This window comes from Thalassophryne amazonica, chromosome 15 (assembly GCF_902500255.1).
Source record: "Thalassophryne amazonica chromosome 15, fThaAma1.1, whole genome shotgun sequence".
Lineage (NCBI taxonomy): Eukaryota > Metazoa > Chordata > Actinopteri > Batrachoidiformes > Batrachoididae > Thalassophryne > Thalassophryne amazonica.
The window spans coordinates 71,255,016-71,282,180 of record NC_047117.1 but is presented as its reverse complement, the minus strand read 5'-3'; the positions used below and the strand labels follow the sequence as shown (position 1 = coordinate 71,282,180).

Here is a 27,165-nt window from a genome sequence, read left to right as displayed (position 1 = left end):
AAGATACCGTGCTGCCCCAGCTCTTCATCTGAAGAAGTGTTCTGACAGTGAGCAAACTTTATCCCCTAAAATATTGAAGCAATTTTTACAGTTTCAACATCCCATTGTTGAGTGTTTCCAGTGTCAGCAGCCCCACAGCACAGTAGAACCTACACCATGTTTTACTGCAGGTCTGGTGTAGAGCCCAACCGATATATCGGCCGGCCAAGATTATCGGTCAATATAAGCCCTTTTCAAAGTACTCACTATCGGCCAAAATTTTGCTGATAGAACGCCAATAATTTTTCATCAACAGAACAGTTACTGAAATAATGTTTGTGTCGGCAATGTAAAATGTCCTTGCACCGTTTGTCCAGTAGATGGAGCGTTGACTCCATTCAACTGAGAGCTGCTTACACCCCTGCTTAAATGTGTTCATCACCGGCCCCCGTAGTTCGCTGTCACACTGCACTGATCGGCTGACAAAAGCATACAAGTAAGTTTATAAGGATGTTGTTTGTAATAACTTTGCGATTACATTCACCCCACATTTCTCCCGTTTCAGTTCAACTCAGTTTAATTAACTCAGTTTATGTAGTAATGTGTCAAATGTGCTCCATTGCGTCGGTCACGCTTTTTATTAAGCCCACGTTGTGTTGACCTTATTTCTAGCATGAAAAACTTTCATTTACTGCTAAGAGGTTGAAACATTCAGATTCACTGGTCGTCCAGAAGGGTTCTGGGAATTACTGCTGTTCATCATTAATCCTCTGGGGCCGACGCCGTCGTATACGGCAGCTGGGACCAAGCTTTACTAAATTGTAAATAACGTGTATGTTATATGGCTGGGGGGGCCTGGCTGCCGGTTTGTTTGTCTTTTGGTTTCCTCCCAGGTGGCTTGCGTTTGGGACTGAGTGGCTGTGTTGCTGAGGCTGTCAGGACCTCACCCTGATCACCTGCGACTCGTCAGGACTCACAGCTGTGGTGCATCTGGATGGAGTGGAACATGTTGGCATTTAAGACTGGAGTGCACAGTGTGTATTTGCCAGAGACTCGACCTTGTGACCAGACGGGTGAGATCGTCGTCTTGGGAGCCATCTCATCAACAGCGGATGCTGAGAACGTCCAGGTTTGATGCACAGTCTGTGAAAGAGGAGGGGGTGAGGTCTCACGCTCGTCAGCACACTTCCTGAGGTACGTTAGATTTTGTGACTAACAGTTATACAGTCAGTAAATGTGGTGTCCCTCACACCTTATTGTATTGAGCTGTTTGTTAGTCATGTATCAGCTTCCACTGCGGTGGAGTTTTGTGAACTGGATGTTCCATGCCTGCAGGTTGGGAAGCTGATCAGTAATCAAGCCAGGAAGTGTTTGCTGTTTGTACACCTTTTAAGTGTTCTGTGTGTAGAGTGTGGACTCACATAATGGTTCCTTCTTTCACAGACTCGGTTGTTGCGGCCACCTGGGAGGTGTCGGCGGGGTCCTTGGGTCCGAAACAGCTTCTGGCTCCGGACCGTTAGCGCTGCTGGGAGCGCACCACGCCAGGCCGCACCTTTTTGTTATTATCACTGTTATGTATTAAATTCAGTTAGCCTTTGAACCGTGCTCTGCTTATTTCATACTGGGTCCTTCAAACGCTGGTCGGTTCTCCGAGCTGCGTCCGACACATAACAGTGTAAATTGTATTTCAGCTTTTAGCTCATACCTTTTTTGTTAAGGGTCCAAAAAAGAACATTTTATTCATTAAAATAAATAAATAAATAATATTGGCTGATATATCGTTTATTGGCAAATCAGCCGAGTTATCGAATATCGGCATTTTTTTCATCCAAATATCGTTATTGGCATCAAAAAATCCATATCGGTCGGGCTCTAGTCTGGTGTTCTTTTTCCATATGGGATTTATTTATGTAGTGCCCCAAAGAAAAAGATGCGTTGCATTTCCACAGAACTGAACAGAACACACAACATATTCTCAGAAATACTGAAAGACTTTGCAAACAGTTTTGCCTTCTTTTACCTTAATTTGAATAGTTTTGTCCTTGTCTTGTGCCTGTGGAGCCCAGTTTGGTTTTGTGTACGAAGCCTGAAACCACCACTTCAGATTTATCCAGGTCAAACCTGGACCCACTTAGATAGTCTATGTGGTGTGTGTTCTCCACCTTCCACAATCCAAAAACTGAGCAAACTTATCTAAATGTGTCTCTTCTTTGTGTTAAATCTTGGAAGCGTCTTAACAGTTTTATTACTGTGAAACATCTTCGAGATTTTAAGATCTTTGCCCATTGCCTTTTTTTTTCTTGGATAACGTAACTGATGCTCTCATACAGTTGTCTTTGCCATTCTGAAGATGAAATGGTGAGAAATCAGCCACATTTATGCAGTAAAACCATTCATATGGGTCATGTGAATACAGCATAGGTGGAATTTGAGGAACAAATTTAAACTTCATCAATCAGGTGCCAATAAATGTACAACGTACATTTTCTGAATGTCTGTTGTTCCATTAATTTGGATATTTAAGGAAATATTATGCTGATAAAAATCGTTATTTTGCATTTATTTCTGAATTATGTCACTATATCAGTGACAAATGAGGCACAAGAGCACGTTTTGTGCTAAAATTAGACTCCCAAGTTTTTTGATTTGCTTAATTTTCTTCCCCAAATATATATCAGACAGACACTCATGAATTCAGTCCCAAAATTCAGTCCCAAATCTATCGATCAATCAATAAAATTCATAACTCTTGACGGCTAGAGGCCAAGACAGTGTCTAGAAATCCTCATATTTCCAAAGCTGGACCACTTTTTTTTTCCTTTACAAAATGACATTTGGTTTGAAACAATGATTGATTTTCTGTTCATGAATTTAAACAGATGCAAATAAAAGTGTAAAGCTGAGCGGTAGACCATCTTCAAAACTCTATTCACGCAGACTTGTTTTTCACCTCTTCACACTCTCTGCACCATTTTAACATTTTTGGCCTCCTTCAGTCAAAAACTGTCTCAGGTTCTCCTTCATTTGTTCTCTTTAGGAGCCACAGACGACTGTGATCCACAACCCTGTGGACGGAAACAAGGTATCATGACAGCATAATTACTCATGTCACACTCAGGAACATGTTGACCCTGTTCATTCACAAACTGTTTTATCATCAAATGATGTTATAACTTTTCATAAAACATGCCAGTATCTCAAAAATCATTTGAGATTTAAACAAAACAAAACAAAAAAACATTTGATTTTATTTCAAACCAAAGTTTTATTCTGTCATTCCAAATACAAGGAGTCTGTTGAGAGCGCAAACACCACCATCGAGGACGAGGATGTAAAAGGTAGGGATACTCGTTTTTTGCCCCCCCCCCCCCCCCCCCATTTCATTTTAACACTGTAAGAGTTCAGAAGATCGAACTCTGAAGTGCTCAAAGTAAGTTAAGTTAACAAGTTAAGTTGTTTCAGTCATGTTGTGCTATAATCAGACGATGACTGACATTTGGCAGGAAAACGTCCAAAAAAAAAAAAAAAAAATTCCTCTCATTTTCATAACTTTTCAGACACAATATGTAATTTTAAACCAATACATTTTAAAAAATGTATTACAACAGTAAATTGAAGTCATTCAGTACCTCAGTATTTCACAGCTTATTAGACTTTGTGTGTGTGTGTGTTTGTGTGTCTATACACACACATACATACACGAACCAAAAGGTATTTTTTTGATCAATTCTTTGAAAGATCAAAACGGGTCTACATCTTTAACCAATACATCCTCATCTCAAAGTACCCACAAACTGAAGATTAGTGGTGTGTTTGACTTTGTTGCCATGAGACACAGAGGGTATGTGGATGCACGGGGTGTTACGGAAACGAGTGTTTTTGATTCATACAAAGAACACCAGGTACAAGACATGATAAATTAAAATCTTACAAACACGGGTGTGCATGTGTGATGCTCATACAATTCTACAGTTTTGATTCTATCCACACCAAGTTTGATGTGCTGATAGCTTGGAACGCTGGGCTCCTTATAGGGATATTTAAAATACGGTTTATTATGTATTTATAAAGGATATTCACATTTGTTATTCTATGGCAGTCTGTTATGCTATAAATGGCTCAACAGCCAGCCTGTAATTGGATGAAGAGGGGCCGTGTAGGCATGACCCCGCAAGACCTGTATGGTACAAACACACCCCTATCGCTGCCCTGAACAAAGCTAATGTAGCGGCGCTGTGTTGTTATGACTCCGCCCATTTGTTCCCCTCGGGACGCAAACTCACGATCCCTGGCATGGAAGTCGGACTCTCTAACCAGAAGGCTAAAACCCAGGGCTCTGGCCTTGTGACCAGAGAATCCTTTTGAGCTGTTGGGAGTGAGGTTTACTAACTGCATCTGCACAGCGACACCTGCTGGCCTCCGTTACACTAACAGGCAACTGTTGGTTTAGCACTGATACCACAGTCTCTTATATACAAAGAGACTGGTAGCATGTTTTTCAAAACATGGCTGTGATTGGTCCATCTGATACGTCTGCCGCTATTGGCTATCATACCAAGCTATGTGATTGGCTGTGCCGTAATCGCCGAAAATGTGAAAAACAAACCGAAAGACTTGAAAAGTGAGACAAACTAGTTGCAAAATGTCGCAAATGTCGGGGGGTGGGAGTTTATCTCACCCCTGTCAAACCAAAATGGAAACCAGGTATTTGCTTTGTGTGTCTGGAATTCGCACGGCAACCGAAAACATTTGGAGGTTTGAAACGTTGTAAACAAAGGCTGCAGCCAATCAGAGAGCGGCGTGTCTTAGCCAATCAGCAAAATGTCAGAATCCTGACTAAAAGTTACGTGACCAAATAACCCGATACATCTCCTTTGCATTGGCTGGAGGAGTGAAACCAACTTATTGTTGGTTCAGCTGTTATTAAAAGCATATTTTTTTTTAACAGAGTGGTGGTTTTATTTGATGGGTGGCTTTGGTGGATCAGGTTACTGCCTCAGTAACAGTGGACTGTGTTAGTTAAGCTACGAGTCTTGCTAACATGTTAACATTGCCAACATAAAATTACACAAAAGCTGAAGCATTACATTGAAGATTTAAAAAAACTATCTGGGGCAAAAATGAACAACTGAGTGCATAAACATCAGAAACAGCAAACAAAAGTCTGATAGTCAACAAAAAATGCAGATGGTGTGAACGAACGGGGAGGAATCTGGCATTTTAAGCGTCCACAGCAGCTGAGACAGGTTGAACAACTGTGATGAGTTCATGGGAGTAATGTTCTATATCCTCTGTGTTTGTCCTTCCAAGGACTTTAGTGACAAAAGCAGAAATAGTTTTCTATTGAAGAAATAAACTTGATTTTGGTGAAGAATTATTTGCAGATACAGCCTTCTATAGGCTCAAATGAAACACGGTCAAAATGTGGTGTTTCCATGGTACCGACCAAAAAAAAAAAAAAAAAAAAAATCCAAAATTCCCCAACTTGGAAACCACTGAATCTAGACAGCAGGCTTTAGATTTAAAATAGTCACCCAAATCTTCTTTTTGATTCAAGTGATTTTGAACAGAAACTTATTGAAAAATTTCCATTTGATCTTTGACCCCAATGAAATTGCCTTCTGCTGTACCTCAATATCCACTGAGGCTAGAAAGTAGATTTTTGACTTAGATACCGATCTTGACATTTGGCCTTTATGAAATAACTCTATAAAGACCTTCAGCTTGTGGAAGCTTTGCTTTGAGACCACTACGGTTCAACCTTTCGTTTTTGCTCTCATTAGCTGTTAGTAGTTGCTGGAGTCATCATTTTCAAACAAACATACTTAATACCTGAGTGTAAACCACGTATCTGGGCAGCTATTGGGTAACACCTCTAGTTATGTTGAAGTATGTAACTTTTTCTTAAAAACATCTCGTCTGAGTTTGGCTTTATGTTATTCCAGTGAATAACATCACTGACTTGATGTTATTCCAGTATTTTGTCCTGAACTTTGACCTTCGATTGATCCCTTCAACAGTGTTTTTTACCTCCGCCAAGGAGGTTATGTTTTCGGTCACGTGTCTGTCTGTCTGTCTGTCTGTCAGCAGGATAACTCAAAACGTTTTGAACGGATTTTGATGAAATTTTGTGGAGTGGTTGGAAATGACAAGAGGAACAAGTGATTAAATTTTAGTGGTGATCCTGATCACGATCTGGATCCCGATGCTAACGTGTTAGCATGTCTATGGCATTTTCAATGTTAAAAGTTAGCATTAAGCAGTTGCAGCTGTCATCACGTTTGGGTGCATTTGTTTTCAAACTGTAATATTTCTTAAATTAATTTTTGTTGAAATTTTGTGGAGTGGTTGGAAATGACAAGAGGAACAAGTGATTAAATTTTAGTGGTGATCTGGATCACGATCCTGATCCCGATGCTAACGTGTTAGCATGTCTATCGCATTTTCAATGTTAAAAGTTAGCATTAAGCAGTTGCAGCTGTCATCATTTTCATTTTCATTTCATTTATTTCATTCATTTAAAAGCATTTGTTTTCAAATTGTAATATTTCTTAAATTTATTTTTGTTTATATATTAATAATCTAATGATTATTATATACAATTTTAGAGAAAGAGACAAAAAGAATCTTTTTAGGGTCAGTGACCCTATGGCCTTGTTTAGAGAAGTGTTTCATAAATGTTAAAAAATTCATATATTTGCAGTTTAGTTGAATAATAAATTGAATTTTGTTTCTTATTTGTTTTTGTCTATAAGCACATGCAATATCAATATCAGTGCTCAGATGACAGTAGCTTCTGGGAAAGGTGCAAGTTGCAATAAACTGTGATGCCAAGCGCTAAGGATACATGCTATCCAGTCACAGCAGATGAAACTTTTTTTACTACTGAGCAAACATCATTGTTAGACTTTTTTAGGTTCAATGATTCCACCGCGTGTAGATGTTATGGCGTCAGTGACCCCATGGCCTTGGCGGAGGTTTGCACTCTCTGAGTACTTCTAGTTGTATAATTTGTTTCTTCATCTTTTCTCTGGTTGTGTAACTCCTCTCGCAAACTCCAGTCCTGTTAATTCTCCGTTCTGCCCTCCTCGTATGCTCCTTCATGTTTTTCGTATTTAAGGCACATGACGCTGACTTTTTATTTTTTTACATTACCATCCAAAACCCTTAAAACTACCCTGATCTCTCTTACACACCCTCTCCCAGCCATCCACACTCCAGCGAGCGCTATCTTGAGCTCGAAGAGCCGTTCCTCACAAATGTTTGAGCCTAGGCAGCTTCCCACCTCTTTGGTTCAGAGTAAGTTTGTCCACAGGGGAGGAGATGCCCCGTTTGTACCCCTTCTACTCCGTAGAGGAAAAGACCCTCAAATCCCATATTAGATACCGATTTTTTTTCTTTTTCTTGTAAACGTACACTGGCACCACCTTTCCACTGAAATCAAACTTTTGTTTTCTAGCCCCGTATTTCTGTTCCTCGTGTCGAGTATCCTTCACTGTCTGAACAGTCATACTTTTTTCCACTGATGGACACAGCTTGTATAAAAGCTAGCTTTGATAATCACCTGCTAACTGAAAAGTTAGCTGTAATAATGCTAAACATTTAGCTACCAATAACCATGATCATTTATGACATTAATTTAGCTTTGGCATGGGTCTTGTATTTATTTATTTGACTCTAAAATCACAAAAAACAGACCTAACTATCTGAAATTTTAAAATGTTGCGTAAACTTGAAGGTTCCAACAAAGGATTAGCATGCCAAGCTCAGATGGGGATCAAGATATGCATAAATAATTAAATGAACAAATGAAATTAAACAGCAGTTTACATTAAAAATACAGTTTATTCCCAGTATAGAAAGTATTAAATTAGTAAGAAATTTTAAAAAAGCACATGAAAACCATTTTAATAATCTAATTTATTTATTTACTCTGGATGGACTTCCTTCTCCTCCATTTCCTCGTTATGACACTTGTAGCCTTCACACAGTGTGTCAATTTCACTTATTAGATTAATGTGTAAGCTCCACTGTTTACAAATATTGACCATTAAACATTATTCATAAAAATGTTAGCCGACTTAGAGTTAGAAGAACTACATTTAAAGGCAGAGCTCTCCATACTGGTCAATCTTTGTTCCTACTCTCAGCTATGGTCATGAGCGTTGGGTCATGACCGAAAGAACTAGATCGCAGGTACAAGTGGCTGAATTGGGTTTTCTCAGGGAAGTGACTGGTGTCTCTGTTAGAGATGAAGTGAGAAGCTTGGATATCCGTGGGGAGCTCCGAGTAGAGCTACTGCTCCTTCCTGTTGAAAGGAGCCACCTGAGGTAGTTCGGGCATCTGGTAAGGATGCCCCCTGGGCGCCTCCTTAGGGAGGTGTTGCAGGCACATCCAGCTGGAAGGAGACACTGGGTAAGACCCAGGACTAGGTAGAGAGATTATATCTCTACACTGGCCTGAGAACACCTCTGGATCCGCCAGTCAGAGGTGGTTAATGTGGCCTGGGAAAGGGAAGTTTGGAGTCAATTGAAATTGGTCCTCTGCTGGAATTGTTTAACCCCCGACCCGGTCCTGGATAAGCGGCTGAAGATGAGTGAGTGTGATTGGGCTAACCCCCTGAGCAAGTGCACAGGTGACAGTAGTAAGGAAAACCTCCCTCCAGGGTGTTTGAGGACAAAACATCAAGCAGACCAGACTCAGAGGGGTAACCCACTGCTTGGGCCATTCTAACAGTTTCAAATTTTTTTTTCAAAAGTTGGAGGAATAAAACAAACGGTCAGTTATTGAGATAGAAATGGTTCATCTGTATGCAGAGTCTTTAGGTTCAGTTCTTGAATATTTCTGGAAGCAGATGTCAACCACCAGTGCCAGATTAGTCTGGTCCACTGGAAGCAGTGCCAGCCTCTGTGATCCCAGCAACAGCAACTCGGACAGAAAGAAAAAGAGAATCAGTGGGCCAAAGATAACGGTACCTTAAAGCATTAGTTTATCAGCAGTAAATCAACAAAGCAGGGACATTCCAAACTCTTTCACTGCCAGCGAGGCCTGTGTGTCATTCACAGACCCAGAATTTAGATATAGTGAGGCTGAGACCCGTTCCATTGGTAAAAATATGATTTAAAAGGAGTAGAAACATAATTCCATACTACAGCAGCATGCTAGACATATGAGAGGGAAAATACATTAGTCTTTAGTCTGGATAGTAGAGAAGCTTGAATCTTCGACTGGACTGGGTTGCTTGACGTGAGGATGTTTCGCTTCAAATCACAGAAGCTTCCTCAGCTAAAATTCTTGCTCTGGTAGTCTGACTTCTGTCTTGACTCTTGTAGAGAAGAATAAACCAGAAGCCAACAAAAGCTGGAGTTTTTAACCTAACCAGACCCCTCCTACCGAGAGGCTGACTGCTATAGGCTAGTGACTAAACAACAGCTCTAATTAGCACCTATTGTGCTCTAGTTAGCACTCTCCTAATGATGGGATGGAAGCCTCCCCTGATGGCTCCCTTGACGATTCTCCTGATGACGTGAATGACTCATTACCATGAACAAAAGACTGAAACTGCTTTGACCTGAGTACCCCATTGTAAACAGGGGACAAAGCGTGTCTGAGACCCGCCCCCTGGTTAAGGCTGGGTTTCAACTGTTTTACAAAGAATGCTTCCTTGACACCTCTCTCAAACCATTTCTTCTCTCTGGCTAAGATTTTAACTTCCTTGTCCTCAAACGTGTGGTTAGTGTCTTTCAGGTGGAGATGAACTGCAGACTGAGGTCCACTGGTGACCTCTCTGCGGTGCTGGTATAGCTTCTTGTTTAAAGGTTGCTTAGTCTCACCTATGTAGTGTTCATTACAGTTTTCCTGACATCTGATATAATACACTACATTGCTCTGTTTGTAACTAGGGATCCTGTCCTTAGGGTGAACTAATTTCTGTCTCAAGGTGTTAACCGGTTTAAAGTAAACTGGGATTTTGTGCTGTCTGAAGATCCTCTGTAGTTTTTCCCCTACTCCTGCTAAATAAGGGAGAGACACTCCTCTTCTTCTTGTCTCTGTCTCCTGTCTATCTGGTCTCTTTGTTCTCTGGGACTTCTGCACTTTGTTCAGGGACCATCATGGGTACCCACATACTGTGAGGGCTTTCCGGACACGTTGTTGTTCTTTATCCCTTCCCTCTGCAGTTGTAGGCACCTGTAGGGCTCTGTGTTGAAGAGTCCTGATCACCCCGAGCTTATGTTCAAGGGGGTGGTTTGAGCCAAAGAGCAGATATTGGTCAGTGTGAGTGGGTTTTCTGTAAACCTCTGTCTGGAGCTGCCTGTTCTCTCCAATCGTAACATCACAGTCCAAGAAGGCTAAATGGTTGTTTCTGGCATCCTCACGTGTGAACTCGATATTGGAATCCACCGAATTGATGTGTTCTGTAAAGTCCTCGACCTCCTGTTGCTTGATTTTAACCCATGTGTCATCGACATATCTGAACCAGTGACTGGGAGAGATGCCCGTGAACGACGTCAAGGCTGTCTTCTCCACTCGCTCCATGTACAGATTGGCCACAATGGGGGATACCGGAGACCCCATCGCACAACCATGGATCTGCCTGTAGTAATTCCCCCTAAACAGGAAATACGTGGTGTTAAGACAGATCTCCAGGAGTTGGCAGATTAGTCTGGACTTTAATGTCTCCACAGAATCTGACAGGGAGATCATTCCACAGGACAGACATCCGATAACAGAACACGCTGTGGCCTACTGACTTTTTTTTATAACCTTAGAAATGCATGGCAGTCCTGCATCCTGAGAACACAGAGTACGGGCCAATGTGTGTAGGGTTTAATTAGGTCGACGATGTAGGGAGGCGCTAGTCCGTGACTGATTTTATGAGTTAGCAGCAAAACCTTAAAATCAGAGTTCACAGAGACGGGAAGCCAATGAAAGGAGGCCAAAATCTGTGTAATGTGGTTGAACTTTCTGCTTCTAGTCAAAGTTCTAGCAGCAGCATTTTGAACCAGTTGGGGACCTCTAATGCTGGACTGTAGTAAGCCATACAATAGGACGTTGCAATAATCCAGTCTAGAAGAGAAACACATGGATCAGAGTGGGACAAATCCTCGCCATGTTATGAAATTGGAAGAAAGCAGTCCTAGTGATTGTGTAGGCCAAAGGATAGGGTGGGATCCAAAATCACCGCAAGGTTCCTCACTTTATCACTATGATGTATAACACACCAATCTAGGTTAAGCATTAGCTGTTCAAACTGATGCCTATGTTTTGCAGGAGCATGGACCATGATTTCATTCTTGACATAATTCAAGAAATTGCTGGACATCCAGCTTTTCACTGAAGCAAGGCAGTCCTCTAAACACTTGATCTGTATGAGATCACCTGTAGTTGAAAAATGAATAGTTTGCACCATGTGTCATGCTTCGTGATCATGTTACGGGGTAACGTATGGTCACATGTCAGAATCCAATGCACGTAGACATTGTTTGACCTTTACTTTGCAGACCAAGGATTCAGCACAGTCAAAGCTATTGCATTTGTTAATGTTATTAGCTCAACCAATAATTTCCATCATTTTTTTTTTTTTTAATTAAAATTGGAGCAACTTTAACTTTTGGCCCCTGTCCAAACTGAAATTGATCTTTGTTACCATTCTTGCTGTTTTTACTGCATAACATTCAGTCATAGAAACTCCAAACTATACCATTTTGGAATCTTTATGATCAATATGATTGGAGCATTTTTAAGTTTTGACCCCTGTGTAATTCTTTGTTGACACCTACTTGGCCGCCTATTGAAAATTTAGGTGGCCAGTGTTTTTTTTTTAAAGAGTAATGTCTAAGGAGTATTTGTCTCAAAATTGGTGCTTGTGTCACTATTTGAAGGATTGTTTCAGTTATCTGCTGCTCTGTTACATGCATGCAATCAGAATATGCATATAGTTGTGGCTACTTGATGTGAGTAGCACTGATGATAAAGGGTTGTTTAATTAACCTGCACGGTGACCCCACTAATACAAGGACAAATAAAAAAACATGACAAATTCAAAAACAACAAAAACAAAGATGTACAAAAAGAAAAAGAAAACATGCTGCATTACATGCCACGTGTTTTCTGTGTGTGCTTCCAAGGACATGAGCTCATATTGCCGCACCAGCTGGTTGTAGGGTCTTGGTTTTCATCTCACATTATTTGCAAGACACAATTTTCTAGAGGCTTTCATGGAACATTTTGTCAGAAAAAGGAACTGTTACCATGGTAACTGCCAAAAACCAAATTTCACCCACTAGCCTCTTTGTATTCACTGAAGCGAGAGGCTGCATTTTGTGTTTAAATTACTCACAGACCCCAAGTTTGAATTTGAAATTCCTGTTTTTACCTTTGACTCCAATTAAATAACCTATAAACAGTTCAGCATTTTCCATCTGATGGTGAAATAATGCAGAAGGGAAATGGTTTTGCATGTCGGGGAGGGGTGCAAAAGCGAAGAAATTTGGTTATTTTATTTTCGTCTATAAAACATGACTTTTGTTGCACAAATTTTAAGTATTTTTTTTTTCAATATCCCCCAGCCTGCACCAATACCAATAAAGGTAACTGTCACCATTCCTCAGTTAAAACCACTTTTGTAGAACTGCATCTTTTGCTTTTGTCCATTCTGATCATTGTTGGTTTGCATTTCCCTGCCTGATGTCACTATTAGTCATGGGAGGCTGTTAATTACTCATAAAACAGCAGAAATTCTGTGACATATCTGAGAACCTTCCATTTCTAATAACTCTGAAGTCCTGCTTAATCACACAATAGCACCCTTTAGAAATCAATGTGATGTCTTTTGACAGTTTTTTTTAATCATGATGTTCTGACATTGTGTGATCTTCTGTTGTAGCTCGCAAACAAGAAATCATCAAAGTCACTGAGCAGCTGATTGAGTCAATAAATAACGGCGACTTTGAGGCCTATGCGTAAGTTTGTTGCTCTGACTAGTTTGTTTGATCACACTGAGGTGGATGCACTGATTTGTTCACTTGTTGTGTCATCTTTTAGGAAAATTTGTGATCCCAGCTTGACTTCTTTTGAGCCAGAGGCCCTCGGTAATCTGGTTGAGGGTCATGATTTCCATCGGTTTTACTTTGAGAGCGGTGAGTTGACAAACGTCAAGTCCAACTTTGGCAAAAGGGGTAACAGCTTCATTAACACAGACGCTCTCAGACATGCAGAGGAGCAGAAACAAGATGATGTTCCAAAGCAGATTTTCCCAAACTTTGGAAAAGCCCAAACATATCTTCTAAAATGCAGTAAATGAATAGTTAGAGATGGATAAACTGATGGATAAAGTCCATCATCCCCTCCAGTTTGTCAACACTATAACTCATAAAACAATACATGCTATTATCTAGTAACTCATCAACTGAAAAGGACCCACAATGAGGATAAATTGTTCCAAACTGAGTAAACTTTGATGCACCATATCAATCAAAAAAAGAGTAACTTTCTTTTACTTGTGGAATATCCCATAGGCATGCCTGCCACCTGCTGGAATAGATGTTAGTGTGTGCTGGATTAAATATGGATTAGGAGCAGGTGTGTCTGTCAGTGAGTGACACACAACATTTCTACATATAAATGAACTACGGTGCATCCAGAAAGTATTCACAGCGCTTCACTTTTTCCAAATTTTATGTGACAGCCTTATTCCAAAATGGATTTAATTCATTGTTCCCCCTCAAACTTCTACACACAATATCCCATAATGACAATGTGAAAAAATGTTTGAGATTTTTGCAAATTTATTAAAGATTAAAAAAACCTCACATGTACATGAGTATTCACACCCTTTGCCATGAAGCTCAAAATTGAGATGTTTCTACAGCTTAATTGAAGTCCACCTGATGCAGAAATGTACAGAGACATCCTGGATGAAAACCTGCTCCAGAGCGCTCTTGACCTCTGACTGGGGTGACAGTTCATCTTTCAGTGACCCTAAGCACACAGCCAAGCTATCAAAGGAGTGGCCTCAGGACAACGCTGTGAATGTTCTTGAGTGGTCCATCCAGAGCCCAGACCTGAATCCGATTGAACATCTCTAGAGAGATCTGAAAATGGCTGTGCACTGACGCACTCCATCCAACTTGATGGAGCTTGAGAGGTGCTGCAAAGAGGAATGGACAAAACTGCCAAAAGATAGGTGCGTCAAGCTTGTAGCATCATATTCAAGAAGACTTGAGGCTGTAAAACACAGTTATATGTGCACACAGCCCTGCAGAAAGAGAGATGGTCAAGATAGGTACACAGTGAATGGGGTCCATGGGAGCCTGTCTGCACAGAAATTGACCTTAGACTTGCACATACGGATGAGAAAGCTGAAGCTATGAGATGCCTTCAGACTGTTGCATGCAGGTGATGTACTAAACACTGATCTACGGCCTTCATTTGTGAATTTGTCCAAGATATTATTCATGTCTATAAGTGTATTCATGAGGATGTGTGCAGCCTCTCATTAGTTACCCTGGCAACAGAGCCGCTCAGACACACAGTGAGCGAAATTATGTGTCACTCTGCAGACGTGAGCGCTAAGTACTAAAAGGATCTGTCACAGTTTTAAATGCTTGTTCGTATTATTGCTGTTCTGAGCATTTAACATTTTTTCTGAGCCATTAGTCTGAAGCTCCTACAAAAAGGTGTAGTAGAGAGGATTAAAAAACGTTTGTCCTTTTACATCCACTCACTATTTTCCCCATCTCTACTCTGAAGCTTTAAACTATATGTGCCATAAAATAATTTGGCCCCCGGCACAGTGTCCCCAAAGAGCTCTGTGTGTAATTTACAAGTTGCAAAAGTGAACACTTTGAGGCGTTTATTCTTAGTCTTTTTGTTTGAATCTCATCGAACACCTGGAGAATTAAATTTACATCATAACCATGTGCAGGAAATGTCATATGAGTCAACTTTCAGACACTGTGCCAATAACTTACACATGAACTGTTGCTTCGTTAATGTGTGTATAGGCAGTGTCTTTATGGTTTTTGTGTATACGAAATATATATATATCATATTTATTCATGTTACATTAGATATTTGTGTGGAATATCTGAATGATCTCAAGCTCAGCTGGTTAAAACAACAGAATAAACCAAACTTAGGAACCGAGTGCAATAAATTACACTAAATTCAAAGTTACAACACCAACTCCACTGACAACATTTCACACACTGATGCAAAAAAAAAAAAAAAAAAAAAAAAATATCCACACAACAACAAAGCAAACCAACAGTTTTGAGGATTTAGCCAAAAATATATAGAGGCAGTATAATGAGACAATAAGTGGCAGCTGTGTGGACGAAGCATGTAGATAATCAATCAACAGGACACAGGTGAGGAACATCAGAGCAGAAAAAAATATGCATAAGATGCAGACATCAGCTTCACTATCATATCTTAAAACAGTTACATTTTAAAACGCTTTTAAGAAGCCAGACAGTCGACAGAAGTTTGCATTTCTTAAAGTGATGCACAAACCAAACGTCAATTTAATTTAACTTGGTAGAAATATTGGCTGGTAAAAGTGGACAAACTCGTCCAGTTGGGAATTCTGGAGTGAACGTTCTGATCCTTAAACAATGTTCAACAGGACCTTTTGGAGCAGTTTTGTTAGTGGTGTTTGTCTTTTGCTGATCCCATTTTGAGCAGGGTCGATACCACGGATCCATTACAGATCTGCATCGGGATTTGGCAAAAGTTTTATGATGGATGCCAGATCTGACTCTAGACATTTTGGTGCCCTAGGCAAGATTATGGTTGGGCACCGTCCCCCACGCCTGCGTGCACACACCACCCCAAATATTAATGGACAACAGCCTTTTGACAGACGTTAAAGGTTTAATTGTTGGTCAAACATACAAACACAAACAAACACATGCTAACATAACATAAATACAATTTTTAAAAATAAAATGAAATAACAAAATAAAACCAGACAGCCTGTTCAAATTTTGTGCAATTATTTTAGAAAGTCCTGACAGCTCCTACAATTTGAAGAATAAAAAGGTGCAATATTATATGAAAACAGAACACAAAAGCTCCAGTGCAGGTTTAACTCAGTCAGTCCCAGTGACAATGAATATTTTTTTTTTCTTTTTTTTCAACAACATAAATGCAATTGGTGCTATGGTCAGTGAATACTTTGTACTTATATTAGGTAAAAATGGGCCTTATAGAGCAGAATGTGAAAACAAGACAGACAACATAAAACTATAATTTAGCAATAAAATCTTATCCAAATCCGGTCTATCTTAACCGTCTACCTGTCTGCCTTATAACAACAGTGTGGGGACTTGTCATGGCTGAGTGGGATTTCTTCTCGATATGTATCTTATTAATTACAGGAGGGGGAGCAATGAGAGGAGCTGAGGGAAGGGTGGGCAGAGTCCATGTAGTCAAACCTGTTAAAGAGAAGCGAGGCTCATTGGCCTCACATAGGTCTCCTTCCATCATCTGGTCTGCCTTCTTACCATGACCAGTGATGGTTCTCAACCCACTCCACTCCTCCTTCATGTTGTTCTGCTGGAGCTCTCTAATTCATTCATTCATTAATTTATTCATTTATTTTTGAGGACTTGCTGCAGTGCTCTCTCCAGCAGGTGATGCCCTAGGTGACCATCTATATGGCCTATGCCAACTATGATGGATGCCCTTCCTGACACAGCTCCAGTTGCCTGTGGAGAAACACACACAGCCCCTGGTCTTCCTCAGCAGTCTTCCAGTCAAGTACTAATCAGGACCTATTCTACTTGGCATCAGAGACCTGACGGAATCAGGTGTACACAGAGCAGACTGGCGGCTGGAACAGTTTTGTCAATAACTACAAAATTTATTCTACATTTTATGTGTTTTGCAGAGCAAAATGTGTAGACTTGTAAAATAAATGTGGTTTGGATCAAAGGAAAGTGGGGTATGATGCAATAGTTTGCAGTTGTTATTTGTTTTCCCTTTCTAAACTGCAAATATTGCTGATGCTGGTTGTAGTGCAGGATTGCCAGGGTTGGGGTACAGGCTAACTGAATAATGTGGCTAAAGTAAAAATGATTCTACCAACAAATTGACTGAAATGGGTCAGCAAGGGGGAGTCACTTTTCATAGGGGTTCTGGACTTCAAATATGTTTTTTTTTTTAAACAAAAACATAGATTGCTGTTAGCACATCATTAAGATGTAGAACAAATCAGACTTTGATACAAAAACACACTATTCACACAAAACTCTCTCACTCCATGTCAAACAGCAACTGTGTGGCACAAGCATTAGACTTAGAGTGAACAGTTTTTATCTTACTGTTAAGGAGATGCAGGTATCACAGTGTGGCATCTCCTGAAAACTTTTTCACTCCATTCATTTGGGCATTGTGCATGTGAGGTCTGTCTGAAACACCAGCTTAACCAGCTGTGCCTTATGCATGGACTGCCAGTAACCCCCCACCTCGATACCCCGATAATAGTGCATCTAATGCTGGTATACTTGTGTTTAAGAGGCAACGAGCAATCTGGTTGGTTTATTATACGTTATGTCCAAAATACATCCATGACTATTTTGATCACTAAGTGCAACCTGCATTTAAGTTTCTGTCAGCTTTTGATCCACTTAAATGCTAATGTAGGGACAGACACGCCCCAAATGCACTTGCACTAAATGCTGTGGACTGTGCCTGATCGATCGTCATGAAGGGACCAGTGATGTATTCGTAGTCGACATCGTTGGTTCTATATTAATCATCAGTCAGAACAGCTAATTTGTGTTGGTACTGTACAAGAGCACGGAAACCGTAATGGACTAACCTTGGTGCAAAAACATCCACATGACTAATAACTGCTATAAATGGCAGAGTGTCATCAGACAGGGTAAAAATAGTTCACATAAAGCAGATATGTCCCAGAAACCTCAATCACTTGGCAAAGTTCTGCTTGTCCACTGTCCATCGTCAGCAGGACATGTCTCACTCCCCTCCATATCAGTTAACGTCTATTGAAAGATGATTCTCTGATTATATGAGTGAGTACACGGCAAAAACTCTAAAGCAAGAGGATGATTTATATAATGTGTTAAAAATCTGGTTTGTTTAATCTAATCAGGCTGATTTATCTCCTTCCAGCCCTGTCTAAAGGGAATAAACCAGTACATACCATCTTGCTGAACCCACACGTGCACCTAATTGGGGAGAACGCGGCATGTATTGCCTATATTCGTCTGACCCAGTACATGGACGGCAGCGGAATGCCTCGAACCATGCAGTCTGAGGAAACCCGCGTGTGGCACCGCCGTGACGGGAAGTGGCAGAACATCCACTTCCACCGCTCCGGCTCACCCAGCATCCCCTCACAGTAAGAGACAGAACGTATCAGACTCAACAAGCAACAGCCAAATATATGTGTGGGACTGTATTTGTGTCAGGAGTATTAAATATCACTTTTTTTTTTTTTTTTTAGAAATTTTTCCTTCAAACACATTTTTATTTGGTTGATTATGTCACTGATATTCGAGCAATTTCAGTTTCTTTAACTGGTTCAATGCATTTAGTTTCAGTAGTGGGCACAGTTCAGCTAACAGCTAATTAGCAAAGCTAAATTTTTTTAAGAGCAGATTAGTTTTTCTGCTAACTATGAAAACCCTTACTGGGCCAATTAACTTCCACCTAATGTGTTCTTTCACTAGCATTAGGTAAGCTAACGTTTTTTTAAAACTATTTTTTAAAAGTTTTTTAACAGTCAAAAACAACAAACTCTAACATCCTACGTTGGAGCTTAAACGCTAACACAAAAAGTGAAATCAAAACATGGTGCAAAGGTAACAAGTGTCACCTCAAGTAGACAAGAACAGGAGATCAAGCCAGAATAACCTCTTTAATTACATTATTTAAATGATTTTCCATTTGTATTTATAGTTCTTAATATTGTTTTATTCATTTAATACCTTCTGTGCTGTGAATAAGCTGTATGTTGAATGCAAACATTAGAGCTGGGTGGATCGATCCTAATATCGATACCAACGCTGGTATTGATATTGAACAATCCTGTGTAAAAAGATCGATACTCAAGCTTTTTTTCTCTCCCGCATGCACTGACTGTTGCGCACGCAGATTCATCAAAGTCTACTCTCTGTCTGTAAGAGCAGCGCTGCGCAGTGTCACACAACATGGAGCAGCACACCCTTGTATTGTGGTTTGCTAGCCCTCTACCTCAGGAGATTTTGTTTTAAGTTGTGTGGAGTGATATTTTTTAAACAAAAATGTTGATTGTGATAATAAAGTATTTTGTTGTCACGTACAGTGTTTGGTGAAATTCTATCCTAGGCCTTTTGGATCCTTTGGATCTGTGAAGCTTAAATATGAAAAAAAATATCGCTATCGGTATCGGCGATACTGGGCCTGTATTTACTTGGTATTGGCTCAATACCAAAATTCCCAGTATCGCCCACCTCTAATTCATAACAATGACAACTGATATCGTCAGAGTAATCAGAGGTCAGATGGAGAGAGTATTGATATTAAATTAAAGCCATCTCTGAGAACAGTACTCTGCTCCCATCTAGGGGCCAGACAGTGCTGATTTCCTTCCATGTTAAATAATTCTGATGCAAATTTAATCCCAAATTAAATGTTGCCATTTATAGTCAGAGCTGTTATTGTGAACATTTCTATTTTGTCTTTCTCTTTTCTGCAGTTAATGGAATATCAACGTGTAGTAACAACAGAAAAATCCGATCATCCGGTCAGTGAGCAGAGCAGTCCGCTCGCCAACATGTGGCTGCTCTCTGACCTCTGACCCTTCGATAAGGACATAACATCGCACAGGACACAAGTATTAATACATTTTACTGCTATGACATTAAATTAACGGACTTCATTTGATCCACCGCCTAGTGGCTGCACACCGTATTTGGACATTATGAAACGAGCATACTGAAAGCATTTTCTGTTTGTTTTTTAAGATGTTTTGGTATGCATTTTAAAATAGAGATGTTTAAAAAAAAGTCTATACTATAACCTCTCCTTGAAAAATAATTCTGTATTTTTATGTGTATTTATGTGTGTGCAATACGAAACATTTGGAAGATCAAAATGTGAAAATTGAGCTTGCTTTAGTTCTGGTGATGTACATATTGTGATTGTTGATAAAATCTAAACATTGAAATTACTATTCTTGCTATCAGAGGAACTAAGAGTTTACGTAAAAATCCAGTTTATGAGCTACATTTCTGTTTGCTATGAGCTAAGTCCCACTGTTTGAATCGTCCGATTTCAACCTATTATACTAATTTAAATGTAAAGAAGAGCAGAGCAGCTTACACTTTGCATCGAGGTATATTTGCCTTTTTATCAGTGAAGTAAGAAATAAGAGAATGTAGCATATATGTAATATATGAAATTTTAAGACTATTGTGTAGTGCATGGGGGGAATATTGTGCGTAAGATCATATGAAGCTATAATATCTTTGATTTGATTTGTGAATCACTGTTTGCATTTGTTAACGTTGTGCATCGGTCCTGTCCTAAATGTTTCGAATGTCCTCCGCTGTCATGCAGCTGTTGCAAAAATGCAGCTAGATGTCACATCCAAGAGGAGGTTAAAACAAACTCCTGGTTGCTGAAGCACCTCTTACATTTTGTACAAAACGACAAGCGAAGAAGCTCATTTTTCGTAATGTTTGTACTTGTATCGTTTCTGTTATTTTATTCTTGTCATTTTCCAGTGTGTTATTCTGCCAGTTGCACAGAGAAGGTGGAGATGATGAAGATGGAGCAATGGCAATGCTGCCCATATTAGTCAGATTAAATGTCAGTGTGTTCAGGTGGCAGTGACCGGACAGCGACAGATGAGAGGCGTCACATGACAGACAGCTTTACGTGTCTTCAGTGATGAGCAGTGCTCCACAAAGCCAACGTCTTTTTCCGTCTTTAATCTGAACAATTGGTTTTGTCTCTTCTTTCTTAAGGGGAAAATAGGAAAATAATGTTTCTTTGAACAAAATGTATAATGTCAGTGCAATGCACCGCTCCTTATCTGGTGTGTATCTGTTGCCAGCATGGCAATGGATGGCTTAACATGTTTAAGAAATAAATAAATGGGCTAAAACGTGTGCACTGTGTGTTCATCTTCATGTTGGTGAGCTTTGTTCGTACACTCATTTTGTAGTACTGCCCAAACACACATTTATATAAAATATCATATAAGTTATTATTAATAATATGCTAATATATATGTCGCGGACATGAACGTGCGAAGCTCATCAGCATCTCACCATGTCATTTAGGTCCTTCAGACTTTATTTTGAGTCAATGCTTCAGGGCAGCATTAGCATGGCAAAAACCTTTCAGCTTCTGGGTTAGGGTTAGTGGCTCTACTCTCTCTCTCTCTTTTTTAAAAGATCTTTGTTGGGAAAGTGTAGGAACACGGACCCACAACAGGGGGCGCAAATGAACGGACAATGGAGGAAGTCAAGTAACACTTTTAATGTTGTGAAATAAGCACAACAAACACAACCGATTACAATAACAGACAATAAAGCCGAATCACAAAGGTGTCATGTGGGCAGGCTCGAAGATAGGAGACGTCTGTCCAAAGCAGAACCGGAACCACACGATTTCCTCCGCCACCGAACCCCGGGAATACTGGAGCCGCCAAGTCCCGAACTCCCAGGTGGCCATTGCCTCCGCTTGTCGGATCCGGTACTGCTGGTGAGGAACAGAAACAGTCAGATGTGGGTGCGTCTGCACCCAGCAACACGTATGGTGGAAAAACCACCTCCACCTCTCGTCAGGAAAACAGTGTAGTGCAGGAATGTGAGTACTTATCCAAAATACAGTCTCCTGCTGTTCTTTTCTCTTTCTGTGTAAAGGCAAAAAGTATATTATGCTCAAAAGATAATCTGTTTGGCTAGATACGTTACCTCCTTGGTAGAGTGATATCTCGGCAGAGAAGTGGAGATGACGTCTTGCAGATATACCGCTGCGGATCAGCGCTGCTCCTGTGAGATGGCAGCGCCCTCTGGTACCTGGAGCCCGCACTCCAGGCAGGGTGCCCTCTGGTGGTGGTGGGCCAGCAGTACCTCCTCTTCAGCAGCCCACACAACAGGACCCCCCCCCTCAACCAGACCTCGACCAGGCTTGTCCGGGTGGCGGCGGTAGAAATCGGCCAGGAGGGCCGGGTCCAGGATGAAGCTCCTCTTCACCCAGGAGCGTTCTTCGGGGCCGTACCCCTCCCAGTCCACCAAATACTGGAAGCCCCGGCCCATCCTTAGGACATCCAAAAGCCGGCGCACAGTCCAAGCCGGCTCGCCATCGATGATCCGGGCAGGAGGCGGTGCCGGACCCGGAGTACAGAGGGGTGAGCTGTGATGTGGCTTAATCCGGGACACATGGAAAACGGGATGGATCCGCAGTGAGGCCGGAAGCTGAAGCGTCACTGCGGCTGGACTGATGACCTTGAGGATCTTAAACGGACCGATATACCGTTCCTGCAATTTAGGGGAGACCACTTGGAGGGGAATGTCCTTAGTAGACAACCACACTTCCTGCCCTGGCCGATACGTAGGGGCCGGGGTCCGCCGATGGTCTGCATGGGCCTTCGTCCTCATCCGGGCCCTCAGCAAAGCAGAACGGGCGGCACGCCACACCCGACGGCACTTCCGCAGTTGGGCCTGGACCGAGGGCACACCGACCTCTCCCTCAACCACCGGAAACAAAGGAGGCTGGTACCCCAGACACACCTCGAAAGGGGAGAGGCCGGTGGCTGACGACACCTGGCTGTTATGGGCATACTCAATCCAGGCCACATGGGTACTCCAGGCCGCCAGGTGCGCGGCCGTCACGCAACGCAGGGCCTGTTCCACCTCCTGATTGGCCCGTTCTGCTTGCCCGTTGGTCTGGGGATGATACCCGGATGAGAGACTCACCATGGCCCCCAGTTCCTGGCAGAAGCTCCTCCAGACTTGCGAGGAGAACTGGGGACTGCGATCGGAGACAATGTCTGTGGGAATCCCATGCAGCCGGATGACGTGCTGGACCAGGAGGTCCGCTGTCTCCTGGGCCGTTGGGAGCTTCGGGAGGGCCACGAAGTGGGCCGTCTTGGAGAATCGGTCAACTATCGTGAGGATGGTGGTGTTGCCCTGGGACGGTGGGAGGCCCGTGACAAAATCCAGGCCGATGTGGGACCAGGGGCGATGAGGCACGGGCAGCGGCTGGAGCAGTCCCGAAGCCCTGCGATGATCAGCCTTGCCCCTGGCGCAGGTGGTGCAGGCCTGGATATAATCCCGGACGTCGGCCTCTAGGGACGCCCACCAGAAGCGCTGCCGGACAACTGCCACGGTTCTTCGCACCCCTGGATGACAGGAGAGCTTAGAGCCGTGACAGAAGTCCAGGACTGCAGCCCTGGCCTCTGGTGGGACGTAGAGTCTGTTCTTCGGCCCAGTTCCGGGGTCCGGGCTTCGTGCCAGGGCCTCCCGGACGGTTCTCTCTACGTCCCAGGTGAGGGTGGCCACGATAGTGGACTCCGGGATGATGGGTTCCGGTGGATAAGACAACTCCGCTTTGACTTCATCTTCATGTACCCGGGACAAGGCATCCGATCTCTGGTTTTTGGTCCCGGGACGGTAGGTGATCTGGAAGTCAAAACGGCCGAAGAACAGTGACCAGCGGGCTTGCCTGGGGTTCAGCCGCTTGGCGGTCCTGATATACTCCAGGTTCCGGTGGTCAGTGAAAACCGTGAATGGCACGGACGTCCCCTCCAACAGATGTCTCCACTCTTCAAGAGCCTCTTTCACCGCAAGGAGTTCTCGATTGCCGACGTCATAGTTCCGTTCGGCCGGGGTCAACCTGCAGGAAAAATAGGCACACGGGTGAAGGACCTTATCGGTCTTCCCGCTCTGGGAAAGCACAGCTCCTATCCCTGAGTCCGAGGTGTCCACTTCAACCACTAACTGGCGACTAGGATCGGGCTGCACCAGAACGGGTGCAGACGAGAAGCGCCGTTTCAACTCCTTGAACGCGGCATCGCAACGATCCGACCAGGTGAAGGGGACTTTTGGTGAGGTCAGGGCTGTCAGGGGGCTAACTACCTGACTGTAGCCCTTAATGAACCTCCTATAGAAATTAGCAAAGCCGAGGAACTGTTGCAGCTTCCTACGGCTGGTGGGTTGGGGCCAGTCTCTCACCGCCGCGACCTTGGCCGGATCAGGAGCGACGGAGTTAGGGGAGATGATAAACCCCAGGAAGGACAAAGAAGTGCGGTGGAACTCGCAGTTCTTGCCCTTCACAAACAGCTGGTTCTCCAACAACCGCTGCAGGACCTGACGTACATGCCGGACATGGGTCTCAGGATCCGGAGAAAAGATGAGTATGTCGTCCAGATATACGAAGACGAATCGGTGCAGGAAATCCCGCAAGACATCATTAACCAATGCTTGCAACGTCGCGGGGGCGTTTGTAAGACCGAACGGCATGACCAGGTACTCAAAGTGACCTAAGGGGGTGTTAAATGCCGTCTTCCACTCGTCTCCCTTCCGGATCCAAACCAGGTGATACGCATTCCTAAGATCTAGCTTAGTGAACATTTGGGCTCCATGCAGGGGCGTGAACACTGAATCCAACAAGGGCAATGGGTATCGGTTACGAACCGTGATTTCGTTCAGCCCCCTGTAATCAATGCATGGACGTAGTCCGCCATCCTTTTTTCCCACAAAAAAGAAACCTGCACCCATCGGGGAAGTGGAATTCCGGATCAACCAGGCAGCTAAAGAGTCCCAGATGTAGGTCTCCATTGATTCGCGCTCAGGTCGTGAGAGGTTGTACAGCCTGCTGGACGGAAACTCAACGCCTGGAACCAAATCAATGGCACAATCGTACGGGCGGTGCGGGGGAAGGGTGAGCGCCAGATCCTTGCTGAACATGTCCACAAGGTCATGGTACTCCACCGGCACCGTCCCGAGATTGGGCGGGACTCTGACCTCCTCCTTAGCCTGGGAACCGGGAGGAACCGAGGAACCTAAACATACCCGATGGCAGGTCTCGCTCCACTGAACCACTACCCCGGACAGCCAATCGATCCGGGGATTGTGTTTTAACATCCAGGGGAACCAGAGAATCACGCGGGAGGTGGCAGGAGTCACAAAAAACTCGATCTCCTCCCGGTGGTTCCCTGACACCACCAGAGTTACTGGAGGTGTCTTATGTGTGATTAAAGGGAGTAGGGAGCCATCTAGTGCCCGTACTTGCACAGGTGAAGTAAGTGCCACCAGAGGGAGCCCTGCCTTCCTGGCCCATTTGCTGTCTAGCAAATTCCCCTCAGAGCCCGTGTCCACCAGTGCTGGGGCCTGAAGGGTTAAATCCTCATAAAGGATTGTAACTGGGAGTCGTGTGGCAATATGGGTGTGTCCCACGTGAATGTCTCGGCCCACCCCTAGCCCAGTTTCTAGGGGCGGGCGTTGGTGTTTAACCGCTCGGGGCAGTCCCTCACCTGATGGTCTATCGAGCCACAAACAAAGCACGCCCCGTGGACCAGCCTCCTCTGTCTATCCAGGGGTCTAAATGTGGCCCTGCTCGTGTCCATAGCTTCATCAGCAGGGGGAGCTGTAACCACACGGAGCGTAGGGGCCGTGGAGCGTGGGGAGGGCGGAGCTCAGTCGGAGCTGGAAGGGAGAGGGACGGCGCGTGCCCGGCCACGCCCTTCATCTCGTTCCCGACGGCGTTCTTCTAACCAATTGTCTAATTGTATAACGAGATCAATAAGCCCGTCTAAATCCCGTGGTTCGTCCTTAGCCACCAGGTGCTCCTTTAGGACCAACGACAGTCCGTTTACGAAGGCGGCGCGGAGGGCAGTGCTATTCCAGCCGGACCTCGCAGCCGCGATGCGGAAGTCGACTGCATAGGCAGCTGCGCTCCGGCGCCCCTGTCTCATTGACAGCAGCACGGCTGAAGCGGTCTCTCCTCTATTTGGGTGATCGAACACTGTTCTGAACTGCCTCACAAACCCATCATATGTCTGAAGGAGCCGTGAATTCTGCTCCCAGAGCGCTGTAGCCCAAGCGCGTGCCTCACCGCGAAGCAGATTTATTACATAAGCTATCTTGCTGGCATCAGTCGCGTACATGACAGGACGTTGTGTGAAGACGAGCGAACACTGCATAAGGAAGTCCGCGCACGTCTCCACACAACCTCCGTACGGCTCTGGAGGGCTTATGTATGCTTCCGGGGAAGGTGGGAGGGGTCGTTGAACGACCTGTGGAACGTCACTGTTACGCACAGGGTCGACAGGAGGGAGAGCCGCAGCAGCGCCCTGAGGGCGCGCTTCCACCTGCGCGGCGAGAGCCTCCACCCTGCGGTTAAGGAGGATGTTCTGCTCGGTCATTAGATCCAACCGAGCCGTGAAAACGGTGAGGATTCGCTGCAACTCACCGATCATTCCTCCTGCGGACGCCTGTGCGCCCTGTTCTTCCATTGGCCGTTCAACAGCCGGTTGACGCCCCTCGGGATCCATGACGTTGGCCGAGATATCCTGTTGGGAAAGTGTAGGAACACGGACCCACAACAGGGGGCGCAAATGAACGGACAATGGAGGAAGTCAAATAACACTTTTACTGTTGTGAAATAAGCACAACAAACACAACCGATTACAATAACAGACAATAAAGCCGAATCACAAAGGTGTCATGTGGGCAGGCTCGAAGATAGGAGACATCTGTCCAAAGCAGAACCGTAACCACACGATTTCCTCCGCCACCGAACCCCGGGAATACTGGAGCCGCCAAGTCCCGAACTCCCAGGTGGCCACTGCCTCCGCTTGTCGGATCCGGTACTGCTGGCGAGGAACAGAAACAGTCAGATGTGGGTGCGTCTGCACCCAGCAACACGTATGGTGGAAAAACCACCTCCACCTCTCGTCAGGAAAACACTGTAGTGCAGGAATGTGAGTACTTATCCAAAATACAGTTTCCTGCTGTTCTTTTCTCTTTCTGTGTAAAGGCAAAAAGTATATTATGGTCAAAAGATAATCTGTTTGGCTAGATACGTTACCTCCTTGGTAGAGCGATATCTCGGCAGAGAAGTGGAGATGACGTCTTGCAGATATACCGCTGCGGATCAGATGATTGGTAACAGCTGTCGTAGGTGACAGCTGTCACCCCGGCTGCTCCTGTGAGATGGCAG

At 43.5% G+C, this 27,165-nt stretch overlaps 1 protein-coding gene across 5 annotated transcripts in view; it reads left to right on the top strand.

The window, feature by feature from the left end:
* camk2d2 (calcium/calmodulin-dependent protein kinase (CaM kinase) II delta 2) overlaps positions 1-20,294 on the top strand; it is a 124,800-nt gene extending 104,506 nt beyond the window's left edge. For 2 of the 5 annotated variants that reach the window (XM_034188595.1, XM_034188593.1), the window contains exons 15-21: positions 3,017-3,061; positions 3,269-3,317; positions 12,549-12,569; positions 12,866-12,941; positions 13,024-13,118; positions 18,121-18,349; positions 19,688-20,294. In XM_034188595.1, coding sequence (XP_034044486.1) covers positions 3,017-3,061; positions 3,269-3,317; positions 12,549-12,569; positions 12,866-12,941; positions 13,024-13,118; positions 18,121-18,349; positions 19,688-19,691 — 519 coding nt within the window. In that variant the 3' untranslated portion in view covers positions 19,692-20,294. Of the gene's footprint in view, positions 1-3,016; positions 3,062-3,268; positions 3,318-12,548; positions 12,570-12,865; positions 12,942-13,023; positions 13,119-18,120; positions 18,354-19,687 lie in introns of those variants that run through there. The other 3 variants (XM_034188597.1, XM_034188596.1, XM_034188594.1) reach the window with 2 other exon arrangements.
* Positions 20,295-27,165: the final 6,871 nt, after the last annotated feature.